This window comes from Microtus pennsylvanicus, chromosome 21, assembly GCF_037038515.1.
Source record: "Microtus pennsylvanicus isolate mMicPen1 chromosome 21, mMicPen1.hap1, whole genome shotgun sequence".
In the NCBI taxonomy this organism is placed as follows: Eukaryota; Metazoa; Chordata; class Mammalia; order Rodentia; family Cricetidae; genus Microtus; species Microtus pennsylvanicus.
The window spans coordinates 35,489,596-35,509,802 of NC_134599.1; the positions used below are offsets into that span (position 1 = coordinate 35,489,596).

Below are 20,207 nucleotides of genomic sequence, written 5' to 3' on the forward strand. Positions count from 1 at the left end.
CATTCTTCCCAGCAGTGCAGCAGAAAAGTAAGTCAGCTTTTTGCAGTGTTCTGGGTCCTATCCCATGGGCTCAGATAGGTTGCTGCTGGTTTTTCATATTCCTCTGGAGCCTGTATCTGGCATTTATTTATTGACATTTTACCTGCCTAATTGTCATTGTGTGATGATCCATTAGTATAAAACCCTGTGGTTGGGAGAGTCTCCTACTCCAGCCCTCGCAAGTTCAAATGCTGGAATTCCAGATGTGCATCATCACAATACCCGGTTTAACCCATTTCCTCTTTATCGAACTTCCTGGCACAATTGAATGCAAGTATGGGTTTCAAACTATTGTCAGGAGAATCTTGTACGAATTTGAGTGTATTCCTTCTGGGTAGAGCATGGGTAGTTTTCAATTCTGCTCCTTTGTTTACGGCAGAAAAATCAACCCTGTTCCCTATAGAGGTTGGCTCTTCAAGAACAGAATACACACAGGCAAGCCCTTCAGATGCTGGTCAGCGGGTGTGCCCTGCAGGTCAGGGGTGTGCACTGCAGGTCAGGGGTGTGCACTGCAGGTCAGGGGTGTGCACTGCAGGTCAGGGGTGTGTACTGCAGGTCAGCGGGTGTGCACTGCAGGTCAGGGGTGTGCACCGCAGGTCAGGGGTGTGCACCGCAGGTCAGGGGTGTGCACCGCAGGTCAGGGGTGTGCACCGCAGGTCAGGGGTGTGCACTGCAGGTCAGGGGTGTGCACCGCAGGTCAGGGGTGTGGACTGCAGGTCAGCGGGTGTGGACCGCAGGTCAGGGGTGTGCACTGCAGGTCAGGGGTGTGCACTGCAGGTCAGGGGTGTGCACTGCAGGTCAGGGGTGTGCACTGCAGGTCAGGGGTGTGCACTGCAGGTCAGGGGTGTGCACCGCAGGTCAGGGGTGTGCACTGCAGGTCAGGGGTGTGCACCGCAGGTCAGGGATGTGCACTGCAGGTCAGCAGGTGTGCACTGCAGGTCAGGGGTGTGCACTGCAGGTCAGGGGTGTGCACTGCAGGTCAGGGGTGTGCACTGCAGGTCAGGGGTGTGCACCGCAGGTCAGGGGTGTGCACCGCAGGTCAGCGGTGTGCACAGCTGGTCTGCGGGTGTGCACCGCAGGTCAGGGGTGTGCACTGCAGGTCAGGGGTGTGCACTGCAGGTCAGGGGTGTGCACTGCAGGTCAGAGGTGTGCACTGCAGGTCAGGGGTGTGCACCGCAGGTCAGGGGTGTGCACTGCAGGTCAGGGGTGTGCACCGCAGGTCAGGGGTGTGCACTGCAGGTCAGCAGGTGTGCACCGCAGGTCTGCAGGTCAGCGGGTGTGGACCGCAGGTCAGGGGTGTGCACCGCAGGTCAGGGGTGTGCACCGCAGGTCAGGGGTGTGCACCGCAGGTCAGGGATGTGCACTGCAGGTCAGCAGGTGTGCACTGCAGGTCAGGGGTGTGCACCGCAGGTCAGGGGTGTGCACCGCAGGTCAGGGGTGTGCACTGCAGGTCAGGGGTGTGCACTGCAGGTCAGGGGTGTGCACTGCAGGTCAGGGGTGTGCACCGCAGGTCAGGGGTGTGCACTGCAGGTCAGGGGTGTGCACTGCAGGTCAGGGGTGTGTACTGCAGGTCAGCGGGTGTGCACTGCAGGTCAGGGGTATGGACTGCAGGTCAGGGGTGTGCACCGCAGGTCAGGGGTGTGCACCGCAGGTCAGGGGTGTGCACCGCAGGTCAGGGGTGTGCACTGCAGGTCAGGGGTGTGCACCGCAGGTCAGGGGTGTGCACTACAAGTCAGTGTGTCACATGTATTTCACCTTCTAGAGAAATGGCGTCTTCAGTGGACAGCCAGCTAGCGTTTTTTGAGATATGGTTTCTAGCATAGCGCGGGATGGTCTCTGACTTCAGCCTGCTGTCCTAGCGTCCTGGTGTGCAGCACCTTGCCTGGGAAGTCTGTGTATCTCTGTGATGCTAGGATTAGAAGAGAGGGTCACCCCATTTACCTCTTCACTCCCATTCATTAGAAATCAACGCACTTAACAGTGAGTTCAGCTCTTGTGAAAAGACGAAGAAACAATTCTCTGGGTTCTAGCTGGTGACTGGTAGATGCCAATTGCTGTGCACGTAGTTAGGCATAAAAGCAGAAGCTGGGCGAGGTAGCACACACTTTCAGTCCAGGCATGGGAGCAGTGGGTCTCTAGAGATCAAGGCCAGCCTGGTCTGTGTAGCCAGAACTACATAAAAGCAGAAGCTGGGCGAGGTAGCACACACTTTCAGTCCAGGCATGGGAGCAGGTGGATCTCTAGAGATCAAGGCCAGCCTGGTCTGTGTAGCCAGGACTACAAAAGAAACCCTGTCTCAAAAGAACAGAGGGGCTTGTACATCTGGAGAGAGCTTCATGAAGCGATGAGCCTTCATTGCAGGGTTTCAGGAGCCCTGACCATACTGGGCAGTGTGGCACAAACCTTTAATCACAGCACCTAGGAGGCAGAGGTACATGGATCTTGCTGTACAGAGCGAGTTCCAGGACTGCCAGGACTGTTACAGAGAAACCCTGTCTGGAAAAAACAAGAAACAAAAAGAGCCCTGATCAAGTTCTGGCACATGCTTGTAGATTGATTTCTCAGCCGTTCCAGAATTAAACCAACCATTTGTTTCTTGTAATATTTTTGCCAAGTTACACTCTGTATTTTATTGTCTAAATTGAAAACTGATAATTTAAATTTTTTGATTAATTAATTAATTAATTAATTTTGGCTTTTTGAGACAGGGTTTCTCTGTGGCTTTGGAGCCTGTCCTCGAACTAGCTCTGTAGCTCTGGCCTCGAACTCACAGAGATTCGCCTGTCTTTGCCTCCAAGTGCTGGGATTAAAGGCGTGCACCACCACCGCCCTGCTCCGCCTGGCAATTTTTAAATTTTTTTTATTTTTATTTTTTTGCTTTGCTTTTGAGAATTTGCTTTTGAGACAGTATGTAGCCCTGGCTGGTCTGGAACTTAGAGTGATCACACAGTGGTTCACCCGCCTGTTTCTCCAGGACTAAGATTATAGGATTCACTACCAGGCTGACCTCTTAAACATTGACTTAAAAAATTTACATGTATGGCTATTTTGTCTGCATGTATGTGCACCATCTGTGTGCCTGATACCTACAGAGGCCAGAAGAGGGTGTCTGATCCCCTAAGACCAGAGTTACAGATGGTTGGGAGCCACCATATGGGTGCTGGGAGTTGAATTTCTGTTCTCTGGAAGAACAGCCAGTGTTCTTAACCACCGCGCCAACTCTCCAGCCCCTGAAAACTCATGTTTGTTATTTTGAGACCGAGTCTTCACTGTGTAGCCCGGCCTGGATCTGAAACTATATAGACCAAGTTGGCTTTGCACTCACAGAGGTCTTGCCTGATTTTGCTTTGAGTGCTGAGATTAATGGTATATGTCACACCCAGCCCTCTGAGAATTCTGTGTTGATTGTAGGAAAATAGATTACTCATAACCAAAAGATGCGTGTAGCCTGGCAGTTTATTATAATAATAAATGTAATAAAATTGGATTTTAGAACTTTTATCCTATTTTATTTGATAAAAGTTTATCACATTTAACCCATGGGGAGCCTGAAGCATTTCCAGAGTTCTTATGAAGTATTTCAAGATGCTGAAAAGATTGGAAATCACTATACATATCTACCAGTACATAAAAGTCAGTTATGTATTGTTGGACCAGGCTCCACACATATTAAACTTAGTGATGCGGAACAGTGTGTGGACTGTGGTTATGTAAAAGGGAAGTACAGAAATTTACATTTCAGTATAGACTGAAGGTGTAGTCTGTAACCTGTAACTGCTGTGCGAAGGGGCAAAAGGGAACCCTTTGCTCCTGAGTTCTGTGAACAGGCGGTGAGTGACTGGGTTTTGTTTGTTTTGTGTTGCTGAGAATCTAACCCAGGAGTCACCCGTGTTGGGAAAATGCTGAGCCATAAACCCCAGCCCTGAGCAATTTCATTTTGTTCTAAAGATTTATTTATTGTACATAGTGTTTTGTCTGCGTGTTTGCCTGCAGTCCAGAAGAGGGCGCCAGGTCTCATTACAGATGGTTGTGAGCCACCACGTGGTTGCTGGGAATTGAACTCAGGACCTTTGGAAGAGCAGCCAGTGCTCTTAACGCTGAGTCATCTCTCCAGCCCTCGTAATTTCATTTTAAAGAACTCCAAAGTCCTTCATAAATTTATTTTTATTCGTTTATTTTGTGTGCTGTGTATGGGTTTAAACAGTGCAGTAGGTGTGCAGGAATTGGGTCTTCCTTCCACCGAGGGTACCAGGGATTAAAAGATCGCCTCGGTGGCAGGTGCCTTTAGCTCACTGAGTTATCTACAGATAGCTCCGTGTTTATTTGTTTTGAGATAGTTTTTGGCTGTTTAGTCCAGGCTGCCCTCCTGATCTGAAGGACTCCCTCAGCCTCAGACTTCAGGTAGCTAGTGCCCGGCTTGTAGTGTGTGTTTGTTCATTTAACAGTTTGTTGTGGAGCGCTCGAACGTGTGTTACCTCAGCGTCTCACCTTTAACATTGAATTGTATTTATTTATTGTCTGTTTTAGGGGCAAAGACACTGCAGAGTGTTGTGCTTAGTAAAATGAATTTTGAGTCTTTTGTAAAAGATCTTCTTCTGGTTCGTCAGTATAGAGTTGAAGTTTATAAGAATAAAGCTGGAAATAAGGCCTCCAAGGAGAACGATTGGTATTTGGCATTTAAGGTAATTATATTTCTTTTCAATGTTTGTTTTCGAAAATAAAAAAATCCAGTGCATGTGTTACTATATTAACTAGGCTATGATAACAAAATGCTTTGTGAAATTTTGGTATAGTGGGTTTTGTTTTTTGAGACAGTTTCTCTGTGTAACCCTGCCTGTCCTGGAACTTCCTCTGTAGACCAGGCTGGCCTCAGACTCACAGAGATCCGCCTGCCTCTGCCTCCTGAGTGCTGGGATCAAGGGTGTGCGCCACCATTCCTGGCTTAGTGTTGGTTTTTAGTTTAATCATAATTTAGAAGTTCAGTAGTCCTTATAAAATGTCTCTGAAAAAAAATGTCTCTGCACACTGAACCTTGTCTCTCACTGTTCCTAAAATAAAACATAACTGGATAATAAATTGAACATAAATATTATTAAATAAAGGATTGGTTTTACTTAATTTTTTAATGAAAAATAATTTTTTCAATGTGTGTTAGGTCTGTCTCTGCACCACTTTCGTGCTTGTTGCCCGGAGTCTAGAAGAGGGCGCTGGACCCTTGGGGCTGGAGTTAGAATCGTGGGCTGTCTGAGTCAGACACTCTGAACAGCCAGTGCTCTTGACCTCCAATGAGACTTCTTTCTTTCCAGCCTCCAGTTTTGTTTTTTTCTTTTGGAGTCAAGGCCTCACTGTGTAGCTCAGGGTGGCCTAGGGTTGGTCCATGGTGATTCTTGAAAAGTGCCTAACTCACCCTCCCGTGTTCAGGCATTAAAGGTTGCCACTTTTTTATTTTCTTAGAAAGGCAGTTTATCGCCAAACTTCTGGTTGTCCTGTCTCAGTTTCCTCTGTGCTGACGTGGTTATGGGCATGCTCTTCCCCATTTGGCTTAGATTTTACTATTTCTGAAGTGTGTCAGACTGTTTTCATTGTCCCTAACTTTTCTTTTTTTTTTTCTCAAGACAAGGTTTCTCTAGTTTTGGAGCCTGTCCTGGAACAGTAGACCAGGCTGGCCTCGAACTCACTGAGACACTGAGATCTTCCTGCCTCTGCCTCCCGAGTGCTGGAATTAAAGGCATGCACCACCACTACCACCTGGCCTAATCTTTCTTTTATAAATACTATATTTGTGTCTTTATATATATATATTTCTTATTAAAGGTGTAGATTCAAATAAGCCTGGAATGTTTTTTTTTTGTTTTGATTTTTTTCAAATTTACTATTTGTTTGTTTATTTATTTATTTATTTGAGATAGCCTCTTTCTTTTCTTTTCTTTTTTTTTTTCTTTTTTGGTTTTTTGAGATAGCCTCTTTCTATAGCCCAGGCTGGCCTTGTATTGAGCTCTGTCATCTGTTGCCTTAGACTCTCATGTGCTGGGAAGTTTGAAAATCACTTTTAACAAAATAATTTTTTAATTTTTTTGTTGTTGTTTTCTTTTTTGTTTTTTCGAGACAGGGTTTCTCTGTGTAACAGCCAAGGCTGGCCCTTGAACTCAGAAATTAACCTGCCCCTGTCTCCTGAGTGCTGGGTTTAAAGGCTTGGGCCACCAACACTTGGCCTTGGCAGAATGGTTTTTAGATTTGTCTAAGTTACAAAAGCAACTTGGAGCCAGGCATGGTGTTGTGTGTTCAAGGTAGGGCAGTTCATTATTTTCAGGCCAGGCTAAGCTTCAAGGGAAGCCCATCTAGAGAGAAAATGGTAACTTCAGCTGGGCATGGTGGCCTTTAATCCCAGCACTCAGGTGGCAGAGGCAGGTGGATCTCTGGGAGTTGGAAGCCAGCCTGGTCTGCAAAGTGAGTTCCAGCACAGCCAGGGCTGTTACCCAGAGAAACTTCCTCGAAAAACCACATACATGCGGGGGCTGGAGAAATGGCTCAGTGGTTGAGAGCACTGACTGCTCTTCCAGGGGACCCTGGTTCAATTCCCAGCACCTACATGGCAGCTCACAGCTGTCTCTAACTCCAAGATCCAACACCCTCACACAGACATGCATACAGGCAAAACACCAATAAAATAAAATTAAAAATTAAAAAAAACACATACATACACATGTGCGTATGCACGCACACAAAGAAATTGAAGATATACAGCATGTTTTTTATGTTATTTATTTGTTTATTTGTGTATTTATTATGTATATAGTATTTTGCCTGTATGCCTACCCGCAGGCCAGAAGAAGGCACCAGATCCCATTATAGATGGTTATAAGCCACCATATGGTTGCTGGAAATTGAACTCAGGACCTCTGGAAGAGCAGCCAATGCTCTTAACCGCTGAGCCATCTCTCCAGCCCCGACAAGCATTTTTTTTTTTTTAAGAGAACAAAATTCATCAAGTTTAGATATTTTATTCACTAGCAAAAAATTTAAATATGTTCAAAATTTCTTAAAAATTGCTTTGATTTTTCTTAGGCTTCTCCTGGCAATCTTTCTCAGTTTGAAGACATTCTTTTTGGTAACAATGACATGTCATCGTCCGTTGGCGTCGTGGGTGTTAAAATGTCCACAGTCGATGGTCAGAGACAGGTTGGAGTTGGGTATGTCGATTCCATCCAGAGGAAGCTGGGACTGTGTGAGTTCCCTGATAATGACCAGTTCTCCAACCTTGAGGCCCTTCTGATTCAGATTGGACCAAAGGAATGTGTTTTACCCGGAGGAGAGACTGCCGGCGACATGGGGAATCTGAGGCAGGTAAGGGAATCCAGTCTAGGAAAATCTTTAATATCCCTTACCCCATATTTACTGAAGCCAGGATCTCTAGAATGCTGGGTAAGTGCTCCGCTACTGAGCTGTGATTCTAGCTGATGAGGTTCATTTGTGGGGCAAGAAACTGTAAATTTTAATTTTGGAGAACCACATTTGATATTTAGCTTTGAGAGAAACTTGGAATTCTTAATGTCTTCAAGACCAGTGTTTGGATAAGACTTGCTCTGCCTTAAATCTCTTTCCCCTCTCCCTTTTTGTCTTCACTTTAAGAAAATAATTATTACAGTAACTATTACTGTATTTAGCGTGGTTTATAAAGAGCATATAGTTATTTAAGATATATTTATTTTGCATACTTCTGGGAAAACTTGGCCAGGAACATGCTAAGCAGGTACTTACTGTAGCACTGAGCTGTATCAACCCAGACCTAGAGTTTTATTTAAACAATTTTTTTAAAGATTTATTTATCATATATACAGTGTTCTGTCTATGTACGCCTGCAGGCCAAAAGAGGGCACCAGATCTCATTACAGATGGTTGTGAGCCGGCTTGTGGTTGCTGGGAATTGAACTCAAAACCTCTGGAAGAGCAGCTAGTGCTCATAACCTTTGAGCCATCTTTCCAGTCCCAATTTTTAAAGTTTTTTTGAGTCATGGTCTTAACGTGATAGTCCAGGTTATCCTAGAACTCAGCCACCTGCCTCAGTTTCCGGGTTCTGGGATTACAGGTAAAAGCCACCACATATGGCTTCTGATTTTTTTTTTTAAATCTTTATCAAAGTTTTGTTTGTGTCATTTGTGTGTGTGTGTGTGTGTGTGTGTGTGTGTAGGTGTGTGTGTGTAGGTGTGTGTGTGTGTGTGTGTGTGTGTGTGTGTAGGTGTGTGTGTGTAGGTGTGTGTGTGTGTGTGTGTGTGTAGGTGTGTGTGTGTGTGTGTAGGTGTGTGTGTGTAGGTGTGTGTGTGTGTGTAGGTGTGTGTGTGTAGGTGTGTGTGTGTGTGTGTGTGTGTAGGTGTGTGTGTGTGTGTGTAGGTGTGTGTGTGTGTGTGAGTGTGTGTGTGTGTGTAGGTGTGTGTGTGTGTGTGTGTAGGTGTGTGTGTGTGTGTGTGTGTGTAGGTGTGTGTGTGTGTGTGTAGGTGTGTGTGTGTGTGTGAGTGTGTGTGTGTGTGTAGGTGTGTGTGTGTGTGTGTGTAGGTGTGTGTGTGTGTGTGTGTAGGTGTGTGTGTGTGTGTGTAGGTGTGTGTGTAGGTGTGTGTGTGTGTGTGTAGGTGTGTGTGTGTGTGTGTAGGTGTGTGTGTGTGTGTGTAGGTGTGTATGTAGGTGTGTGTGTGTGTGTGTAGGTGTGTATGTAGGTGTGTATGTAGGTGTGTGTGTGTGTGTGTAGGTGTGTATGTAGGTGTGTGTGTAGGTGTGTGTGTAGGTGTGTGTAGGTGTGTATGTAGGTGTGTGTGTGTGTGTGTAGGTGTGTATGTAGGTGTGTATGTAGGTGTGTGTGTGTGTGTGTAGGTGTGTGTGTAGGTGTGTGTGTAGGTGTGTGTGTGTGTGTGTGTAGGTGTGTGTGTGTGTGTGTGTAGGTGTGTGTGTAGGTGTGTGTGTAGGTGTGTGTAGGTGTGTGTGTGTGTGTAGGTGTGTGTGTGTGTGTAGGTGTGTGTGTAGGTGTGTGTGTGTGTGTGTAGGTGTGTGTGTGTGTAGGTGTGTGTGTGTGTGTGTAGGTGTGTGTAGGTGTGTGTGTGTGTGTAGGTGTGTGTGTGTGTGTGTAGGTGTGTGTGTGTGTGTAGGTGTGTGTGTGTGTGTGTGTGTAGGTGTAGGTGTGTGTGTAGGTGTGTGTGTAGGTGTGTGTAGGTGTGTGTGTGTGTGTAGGTGTGTATGTAGGTGTGTGTGTAGTTTTTTTACTATTTAGATTTGCTTAGGATAGTGTCTTGTATAGCCAAACCTAACATTGAACTTAAAAAAAGTTAGATTTTTTTTTTTTGTTTAGTTTCGTTTTTTGAGACAGTGTCTTAGGGTTTCTATTGCTGTAAAGAGACCCCATGACTGTGGTAACTCTTACAAAGGAAAACACCAGAAGTTTAGTCCCTCGTCCTCATGGTGGGAGGCATGGCGGCACCCAGCAGGCATGGTACGGGAGAGGTAGCTATAGAGGCAGTAGGAAGAGAGACCCTGGGAGTGGCTTGTGCATTTGAAACCCCAAAACCCACTTCCAGTGATACACCTCTTCCAACAAGGCCAGTCCTCCCAATAGTGCCCTCCCTGGTGACCTAGCATTCACACCCATGAGTCTGTGGGAGCCATTCCTATTCAAACCACTGTATGGGGTCTCATTATGTAGTCCTGGCTGTCCTGGAACTTGCTGTGTAGATCAGACTGGCCTCAAGCTCACAGAGATCTAGCTGCTTCTGCCTCGTAAGTACAGGGATTAAAGCTGCACCACCATGCCCAGCTGAAAATTCATAGGTGCTTTACCTGAACACGTGCATATGCAGCACATGATGAACGCCTGATGCTCATGGACGTTAGAAGAAGGCTTTGGATTCTTGGGACTGGAGCTACAGGAGGTTCTGAACCACCATGTGGGTGCTGGAAATTAAATCTTGTTCCTCTGGGAGAGCACCCAGGGCTCTTAACCACTGAGCTATATCCCCAACCCTGGTAGGTATTTTTTTTAAGGGGATGTTCTATCTACTAACTGTATAGTCCAGCCTGGCCTGCCTCCCAAGGGCTGTAGGCGTGTACTGCCTTGCTGACCTGATAACACCCACTGCCCTTGGAATCCTGGGCATTGGTAAGGTTTCCAGCATACCAAGCAAGTTCTCTAGTACTGAGATTATCTCTAGCATCTCTCAAAAAGGGTCTCAATCTGTTACTTGGGTTGTCGTCCCATTTGCTATCCTGCTTCAGCCTTTTAATTGCTAGAATTAAAGGTGTGCATCACCATAACAAGCAAGGAACTTTTTTGAAAGTTTTTCTTATAACTTTAAAGCTGAATTAATAGTTCGTAGGTTTTTTTTGTTTTTGTTTTTTGCTTTTCTTTCTTTCTTTGTAGCTCTGGCTAACCTGGAACTCTTTGTGAAGACTAGACAGGAATCTACCTCTGCCTCCAGAGTTTGTTCATAGATTTAAAAGATGTTCATAGGGACTTGTAGGTTCATAGTCGTTACTTCCTATTTGGTGATGTTATAATTTCCCTTTGCTCATTGATTTTTCCTTGCTCATTGATTTGCTCAGTGATTTGAAGTGTTTTCCGTAATCAGGTTATTCAGAGAGGAGGGATTCTGATCACAGAAAGAAAGAGAGCCGACTTTTCCTCTAAAGACATATGCCAGGATCTCAACCGGTTATTAAAAGGCAAGAAAGGAGAACAGATAAATAGCGCTGTCTTACCAGAGATGGAGAATCAGGTATGTGGGTTGTAAGCATGAAGGTATTTGTAAATCGTAACAGTAACATTTTAAAAGACTAATTCCGTCACTTTAAAAAATGCCTTTATTTTACATGTGTGGTTGCATGTGTTGTTTTTAACAAATTCTCAGTCGTTCAATTTTACCAATAAAGGTCTGGGAGCCAGATGCTGGGTGAAATCCTGCTAGCTCAGAGAGGCAGAGAAAGCGCCCCGCTGACCTTCCTCCTCAGCCAGCGTCCCAGAAGCCTCCTGCCTTCTCCTAGGCAGTCTCAACAAGACCTCCTAACTCCACTTTACTCTTTTGTGTTTCTTTTTCTTGATAATTCTATGTTCACTTCCTGTCAACTGGTGCTTGCTCTGCGTCTTGACCTATGGTTGATTTTATTCCATCCTGGTTGCAGTATTCAAGCAGAAAGCTCTTGGATTAAAGGTGTGCGTTAAGGCTGAGCCACACCACAGTCTCGGGGTTCATGGTGTGACCACACATCCTGCAGCACGCGGGCTGGTGTATGTTCTCGTGCACACAACAGCGTGCAGGTGGCCTGCCGGGTTTGGCAGTGACTGCTTCTGCTGCTGAGCCGTCTTGTTGGCCCACGCTTGTGTAAACGGCACGTAGGTGATGCTCTTTATTTATGTACAATAAAGTTTGTGGGGAAACTCAAGAAAATGGCCAGGAAATTTTTTAGCATAACCTGATAGTCTTATATTTAAGGATTTATTTTTAATTTTTGTCTGTGTGGGGGTGTTGTGCTGCCCTTGGAGGATAGACACGGAGTTACAGTGGATGTGAACCATCTAATGTGGGTGCTGGGAACTGAACCTGGGTCCTCTGGAAGAGCAGCACCGGCTCTTACTGCTGAGCATCTCTCCAGCCCCCTGTGGTCATACATGGCTCATCTCTGTGGAGTTTCTGTATGGAAGGAGTCTACCATTGCATGTGCATGTGAGCCTGCTATGGAAGCCTGTGATCCCAGCAACTTGAAGGTGGGTCAGAAGTTTGTAGCAGATTTGAGGCAGGTCAGGTGATCTGAGACCGTGTTTCCAGAGAGAGAAGGGAAATTGCTGTTAAGAAGCTGATTACTTTCACTTGAGTAGGAGACGTAGCCTAGTATCGTGTGTCTCAGCTGTGCTGTGCACCAGTTCTGGGGGTCTTTCATAAATCCCTTAGTCTTTTTAAGAGACAGTTTAGTGTTCTGTTAAATGAGGATAAATATGTCTGCATTGAAGGATTGTTGTTGGAGGTGTTTTTTCTTTGTTGTTTTGGTGGATTTTTTTATTTTTTATTTTATTTTTTTACTTTTTTGTTGTTTTTTAAGTATTTATTTATTATGTATACAATATATGCCTGCAGGCCAGAAGAGGGCACCAGACCTCATTACAGATGGTTGTGAGCCACCATGTGGTTGTCGGGAATTGAACTCAGGACCTTTGAAAGAGCCAGCAATGCTCTTAACCGCCGAGCCGTTTCTCCAGCCCCCTTTTTTGTTGAGACAGGGTTTCTCTGTGTATCCCTCCCTGGCTGTCCTCCTAGACCACACTGGTGTCAAGCTTAGAGTTCTGCCTGCCTCCCGAGTGCTGGGACAGGACTAAAAGTATGTGCCAGCACCACCTGGCTGTTTACTTTTTTTTTCTTCTTAAAGATTTATTTTGTTATATATACAGTGTTCTGTCTGCTTGAATTCTTGCAGGCCAGAAGAGGGTACCAGATCTCATTATAAATGGTTGTGAGCCGTCATGTGTTAGTTGTGGTCAGGAGATGGAGGCAGTCTCAAATATAGACTGAGTTGAGTTGGAGGCCCTCGTTAGCTATAAGAAACTGCCTCAAAAAGGCAAAAAAAAAAAAAAAAACAAGGATGAGTGAAAATCTCAAGGGTTAGAAAACGGTCTTCCTTGCTGAGAATGAGAAACTTGTTGGGATTTTGGAGTTTTCTTTCCCTCCCTCTCCCTCCTCCCCTTTCTCCCTCCCTCCCTCCCTCCTTCCCTCCCTCCCTCCCTCCCTCCCTCCCTTCCTTCCTTTCACCAGTTCTTGCTATATAACCCTTCCTACAAAGGGCCAGGAACACACTTTGTAGACCAGGTTGGCCTGGAACACTCGGATTTATCTTCCTCCTGAGTGCTGGGACTAAAGGTCGTAATATTTTGCTTGTCAGTTTATATATATTTTGTTTGTTGTTTTTTGAAACAGGGTTTCTCTGTGTAGCCTTGGCTGTCCTGCACTCACTCCATAGACCAGACTGGCTTCAGATTCACAGAAATCTGCCTTCGTCTAGGCTGGGATTAAAGGCATGTATCACCACCGCCTTGCCCAGTCAATATTTTCCTCTTTTTATTTTTATTTATTCGTTTATTCACTCATGGATCTATTTATTTATCTAGTTAGTTTTTTGTTAATTTCTTTTGACTAGGTCCTAGTGCTTAGGAAGCTGAGGCAGGAAAGTTACTGATCATAACAAGCCTGGGCCACATAGTGTCCCTCTGTCTCATAACGAAAACAAAGACTGTTGATGTGTGCTTCCTGGTGACATAGGGAAGTTTCTTTGGACAGCCTTGTTTGTTAATTAGTTTGACACAGGCCATTATCAGTATATAAAATGAATCAGTGTTTTGAGACAGGGTTTCATACAGGCTGGCCTTGAATTGGCGATATAGACAAGGTGGACTTTGAACTTTGATCTTGTCTTCATAGCCTGAGTCGTGGGTTTGTAGGTAGGGGCCACCATGTCCGGCTTGTCGGATATAGTTTATGTATTATTTGTGTGTGGTTGCATGAGTGTGGAGGTCGGAAGGCAACTTTCTTACAGTCCACAGAGACCTCAGTTCAGTAGCCTTGTGCTCCAAGTGGAAACGCTTACCAGTGAAACAGCTCGCTAGCCTTCAAGGGCAGTTTGAATCACTGTTTGGCATGATTTGATGTCTTCAACTTACTACTGTTTTAATTTTTTATTGTGTACCAGTAACATAGAATATAAATAATTTAAACTTGTTTAGTTCTTTATTTTTGTATAGTCTTGCATATTACAAGGCCCATATGATAATTTGTAACTGAAATTCTTACAGCTTGTTACTAACTAGCATCTATGACTCAGTGTCATTAAGATTCTCTTATACTTCCCGTTAAGACTTCCTTACTGTCTTCATCTGCATTAGCGGTCTATCCTGGTTCTGACTTCTGACAGCATAGATTAGTTTGCCTTTATTTGTTTGTTTATATAAATGATTTATAGGGCTATATTTTTATATCTTTCTTCCCCTATTTTGATTTTAGAGATAGGGTTTCTACTTCTATGTATACTAAAAATACTAAAATAAACAATGGTGTGGTTTATTTATAAACGAGTGTAAAATAACTAGGAGCAGTATTTTAGAAGTGTAGAAAGGCAGCCCGGTGGTGGTGGTGGTGCATCCTTTGGGCCCATTTTAGGCTGGGGCATAGGTAGCTGTCTCTCTCTCTTTTATTTTTTTGGTTTTTCGAGACAGGGTTTCTCTGTGGTTTTGGAGCCTGTCCTGGAACTAGCTCTGTAGACCAGGCTGGTCTCGAACTCACAGACATCCGCCTGCCTCTGCCTCCCGAGTGCTGGGATTAAAGGCGTGTGCCACCACCACCCGGCAGTAGCTGTCTCTTGAGTTGGAAGCTAGCCTGAGCCACAGATTGAGTCCTAGGACAGCAGGGGCTACGCAGAGAAACACTTGTCGTGGAAAAAGAACAAAGAAGCAGCAAAAAGGCGACATTAACAGGACTGAATACATGCCTTTATTCCTTCCAGACCAGAGAATTGGCGTTAAATTATATAAAGAGTAAAAAATGTAAGTTTTGCAACCTGAAAATGTTTACTTAATAAAGCTATATTAATTCAGTAAACTATACAAAGAAGGTGGTAAGGGGACACACTTGTATGTTTATAGAATTGCATGCTAGCCAGTTCAGCTCCTCCAGCGGGAATTCCCAGCATGACCTCATCATCTGTGAGGAAGGACGCAGCAGTCCTTGTTTAGATAGACACCTTCGTCTTCTCCAGCTTGAGCTGTTCTCCACTTCTCGGTGCATGCCTAGTTGTCTGCGTCTCAGACATACGTTACCTTCCTCGTTCACCAGCTGTTGGAGGTGGGCAGGGGCCATGACAACGCCTGGTGCAGCTTATTCTATGTGGTTCTTGGTGGCCCTCTTCCATCAGACCTGGAGTCAGAGGAGCTCCCGTAGCCTCTTCTTTTTTACATCTTGCTGAAAGCAGAGATTTGCGGGGGGAAATAAAGGAAAAAAGAAAAAGAACAGCAAATTCTGCTATTCCCTAGAAGATCTGTTATGAAACAGTCTCTCTGGGGACGGATTCCTAACACTTGTCCATTGAAGATGGAAACCATCTTCCCTCTGGTTCCCCATTCCAAGAGACTGTGTTTTCCTACCTTTCTGAGACAGAGTATCACTGTGTATCTTTGCCTGGCCTGGAACTCACAGTGTAGTCTAGGCTGGCTTCGAACTCACAGATCCCCCTGCCATTGCCTTTCAACTGCTGGAAATAAAGGGAAATATTACCTGGCAAGTTTCACTTTAAACGTGCGCATACATGTAAATGTTAATTATTGGGTATGAATATGAGTGTATGGTCCTTAGGGTGCCCAGCCTGTGTGTGAAGCTCTGAGGACAACCTCAGGAGTCCTCTTTCTGCTGTGGGTTTAGGGATCAAGCTGTGACCATGAGACCCGTGGAGCCGTCTCTCCGGCATGAGAGACAAAGTTTCTCTTTGTATTCTAGATTTGCCCCAAATTCTCGATGTATTCCAGACTGGCCCCAAACTCTTGGTTTTCCTCTTTTGGTCTTTCGAGTACTAGAATTCCAGGCACATGTCTCCATGCCCAGTTAGTCTTACTTTTGTCTTGCCTTCCTAGTCTCTAGTCTTGGTGATGGAAGAATCTTTTATTTAATATTTATTTTTAGGTTGCAGTTTCATCATTATCTGCAGTAATCAAGTTTTTAGAACTCTTGTCAGATGATTCAAATTTTGGACAGTTTGAACTGACTACTTTTGACTTCAACCAATACATGAAATTGGACATGGCAGCAGTTAGAGCCCTCAATCTTTTCCAGGTAAAAAAGACAACATGGGTTAAAAATATTGAATAATTTAGCTGGGCGGTGGTGGCACAGGTCTTTAATCCCAGCACTCGGGAGGCAGAGGCAGGTTGTGAATTCTGTGAATTTGAGGCCAGCCTGGTCTACATAGCGAGTTCCAGCACAGTCAGAGATACACAGAAAAATCTTGTCTTAGGGAAGAAAAAAAACCAAGAAACTGAGTAATTTTTTAAAAAAGTTCCCTTTCACAAATAATGATCTATGTAAGGAATTTGTATTCTGTAGCATTATTATATAGTTAAACTAGATAGTTTTTTTTAAATATTTATTTATTATGTGTACAATATTCTGTCTGTGTATATGCTTGCAGGCTAGAAGAGGGCACCAGACCCCATTACAGATGGTTGTGAGCCACCATGTGGTTGCTGGGAATTGAACTCAGGACCTTTGGAAGAGCAGGCAATGCTCTTAACCTCTAAGCCATCTCTCCAGCCCCCAAACTAGATAGTTTTTTAAAAAAATATTTATTTATTATATATAGTGTTCTGCAGATCTCATTTACATGCACCAGATCTCATTATAGATAGTTATGAGCACCATGTGGTTGCTGGGAATTGAACTCAGGACCTTTGGAAGAGTGGCCAGTGCTTTTGACCTCTGAGCCATCTCTCCAGCCCCCATAAGTTGTTTGTAATTATTGTATTTTATTTTGCTAGTGTCAGACAATATGTGTAGACTGTCCTGGTTGTTCGGGTGACTCTGTGTTAACACAGGGCCTTGCAGTCCTGTTCTGAGTTCTTTAGACACTGCAGTCACTGTGAGTCAGCTGAGGGTGAAATGTGTGTCTGCAAATGCAGATGCACAGGTTTCGCCTTAGAGGAACTATTGTGGGCAGTTCCCAGTGTATATTTGGAGAGCAGTGCTCACTATTCCAGCTCTGTTTCATGGCAGGATAAAGTTTTTGCTGATGGTTTTTTCTTTTCGTGTGTTACTAGGGTTCTGTTGAAGATACCACTGGCTCTCAGTCTCTGGCTGCATTACTGAATAAATGCAAAACTGCTCAAGGGCAAAGATTGGTTAACCAGTGGATTAAACAGCCTCTCATGGACAAGAACAGAATAGAAGAGAGGTATAGCATTTAGTGTGTGCTTCTCCTGCCTTTGTGCAATTCACTGTTGACCCTGTATGATAATGCCACGTATTCTGATAGACAGTTTGCACTCAGTGTATTTCTTTTTTTAAAAAATGATTTATTTACTTATTATGTATACAATATTCTCAGTAGTCTGTCTGCATGTATGCCTACAGGCCAGAAGAGGGAACCAGATCTCATTACAGATGGTTGAGAGCCACCATGTGGTTGCTTGGAATTGAACTCAGGACCTTTGGAAGAACAGGCAATGTTCTTAACCACTGAGCTATCTCTCCAGCCCACACTCAGTGTATTTCTTGTTTTGTTGTGTTGTGGGTCCTGAACTGACCTTGAACTCATATTTAGTTGAGGATGAATTTTAACCTTTAAAAACATTTTAATTATATGTAGTGTGTGTGTGTGTGTGTGTGTGTGTGTGTGTGTGTGTTTGAGGGGTGCTTACAGGGTGTGGAACATACATCTGTAGAGTCCATTCTCCTTCCACCTTAATGTAGATTCCAGGGTTCTAACTCAGATACAGTCGGGTTTCTCAGTGAGCGTTGTCATCCCAGCCATCCTGGCCCCCGTCTATCAGGTACTGGTGTAGGTGGTGCTGGAGGTGGAAGCTGAACTGGAAACTCAATCCAGGGTGTTGTACTGAGCTCTATCCCTAGCCCAGCCAACCTTTCTTCGAGGAAGGTGAGATACCACTTAAGGCTCCCGAGTGGTCACTGATGGAGCAGGGCAGCAGGACAAGGACTCCGGAGCCTTGTTTCTCCCAGCAGGCCCCAAGCAGGTGCAGAGGTGGGGTTTATGAGCACAAAAGTCACAAACAGTGGTCAGAAGTTAACAACTGGGGACTTTCCTTGTGTTTTCCATTGTTGTCAGCTGACACACAGTGCAAGCCTTTCAGTCTGACCAGCCTTCTGTTGTTAGGAACAGCCATGATGTTTCTGAAAAACTAAGGACTGTTTCTATGGTCTGGGGAGGAGGTTGATCAGCTCTCCTACAGCTTGGGATCTTGAACTTGATTTCACCCTATAGATAGAATAGAATCTGAAGTCAAAACGATAGTACTTAGGCCAAGGTACTTTGGCCTGCTCTCTTCATCCTGAGAATTGACTTCAGGTCTTTTCTTCTGGATGAGCCTTCCACTGCCACAGACTTGCTGTGTTTAGATTTATCTAGTTTATGGGTATAAATGTTTTGTCTGTGTACCACATGTGTGCCTGGTGCCTGTGGAGGTCAGAAGAGGGCATCAGATCCTCTGGGACTGGAGTTACAGATGGTTTTGAGCTGCCATGTGGGTGCTGGGAATCCACCTGGGTTTTCTTTAAGAGCAGCCAAGTGCTTTTAACTGTTGATCTAACTCTCTAGCCTTTACTAGTTTAAAAGAAATGATAGAATACTGTTGATTTTTGAGACATTATGTAGGCCTAGCTGGACTGGAACTGGATGTGTAGACCAGGCTGGCCTTGAACTCCTTAGAGATTATCTTACCTCTGTCTCCAGAGAGCTGACATCAAAGGTGTGCCCTATCACAACCAACCTTGTTTTTTTTTCTTTTCTGTTTTTTATTTTTTTGCTTTTTTTTTTTTTTTTTTTTAAGACAGGCAGGGTTTCTCTGTGTAGCCCTGACTGTCCTGGAACTATGTAGATCAGGCTGATCTCAAACTTACAGAGATCTGCCTGCCTCTTGCCTCCCTAGTGCTGTGTTTAAAGCATGGGTCACCTACCTCCTGGTGATGACTCTACTTCTTAATAAGCTTATTTGACATAAACCATCGGCTTATACAAGACCTCCTGGTCCCTACTTTCCTAATTTTTTCCTATTTTTTTTTTATCACTGATGCTCCTCTGTGGGACCCTGTCACTGATCCAGGTTCTATCTGAGTGTATGCACATCATGTATGTGTGAGCTCCTGAGGCCATCAGAAGAGGGGTGTTGGATCCTGAAACAGGTTATACGCAGTTGGACTCCCGAAATAACCACACAGAAACTCTATTAATTAAATCACTGCTTGGCCCATTAGCTTTGGCTTCTTATTGGCTAACTCTTACATGTTACATTTCCATTAACCTGTGTATCACCATTGGCTGTGCCTTACCGGCAAGGTTCTATACATTGTCTGTCTCTGGCTGGGCTACATGGCTTCTCTTTGACTCCACCTCCTTTCTCCCAGCATTCAGTTTAGTGAGCTGGTACATGGGTACTAGGAATCAAAACTGCTTTCTCTGGAAGAGTAGCCAGGGCTCTTGCTGTTCTGTCATTTCTCCAGATTCCAGGAAATCATATGTTGAGTTGGTGAAAGGCTCAGGTGGTTGCTCCCAAGCCTGGTGACCTAGTTCATCCGAGGGAGAAAGCTGACTCTTGAACTTTGTCCTTTTGCCTCCATGTGTGTGCTGTACATGTATAAGTACACACACACAGATAAGTGTAATAATTTAAAAAAAAACATGTTTTATGATTAATTTCCAAAGAGTTCTGTTGGAATCTTAGGGATTAACTGACCCTAAAAATTTATTGTGCATTCCCTTTAAATTGTGATTTTAATATAATATCTAATTTTGTGCAGCTGAGAGATTGAATTCAATATGACTGATAGCTATACTCTGTTAATGCCCGTGGTAGCTTTGATATGTCTAAATTTGTGATTTTTAAAGTGACATTGTCAAGGAGACAGAAGTCTCTCCCTTTTTACTGTTATCTAGAAATGTAAACTGACACTGTAATTACTTCTGAAGTGGTTTACTGAGCAGCTTCTGAAACTAGCAATTCATCCTGGGGCAGACGGAAGGAGCTTTGCAATTGCTGTGTGCTAGTGCGCAGGTTTTGCTTTGAGGCAGGTGTCGTGTAACTCACTTTGTTAGGCAGGGATGGCCTTTACCTTCTAGGCATTTTGAGATGGCTTACCGTGCTTCTCTTAGGTTAGTTTTGTAGACACTCTCCCTCCTCCTCTTCTCCTCTTCTTCCCCACCCCATTCTCTCCTCTCCTGTCCGTTCCCCCACCCCCACAGGGTTTTTGTTGTTGTTTTTGTTTTTTTTTTGTTTTTTTTTGGTGTGTGTGTGTAGCCCTGGCTGTCCTGGAGCTCACACTTAGACCAGGATGGCCTTGAACTCGCAAGTGCTGACTCTACCTCCACAGTGCTGGGATTAAAGGCGTGTGTCACACCACCCAGCTTTCTTCATTTTTCAAAGCTACTTCTTTTCT

At 44.5% G+C, this 20,207-nt stretch overlaps 1 protein-coding gene across 1 annotated transcript in view; it reads left to right on the forward strand.

The window, feature by feature from the left end:
• The window catches only part of Msh2 (mutS homolog 2), a 57,191-nt gene that overhangs the window by 1,689 nt on the left and 35,295 nt on the right, over positions 1-20,207 (forward strand). Inside the window, exons 2-6 of the mRNA XM_075955100.1 lie at positions 4,567-4,721; positions 7,105-7,383; positions 10,647-10,793; positions 15,729-15,878; positions 16,859-16,992. Of these exons, the coding sequence (XP_075811215.1) occupies positions 4,567-4,721; positions 7,105-7,383; positions 10,647-10,793; positions 15,729-15,878; positions 16,859-16,992 (865 nt within the window). The remainder of the gene's footprint in view (positions 1-4,566; positions 4,722-7,104; positions 7,384-10,646; positions 10,794-15,728; positions 15,879-16,858; positions 16,993-20,207) is intronic.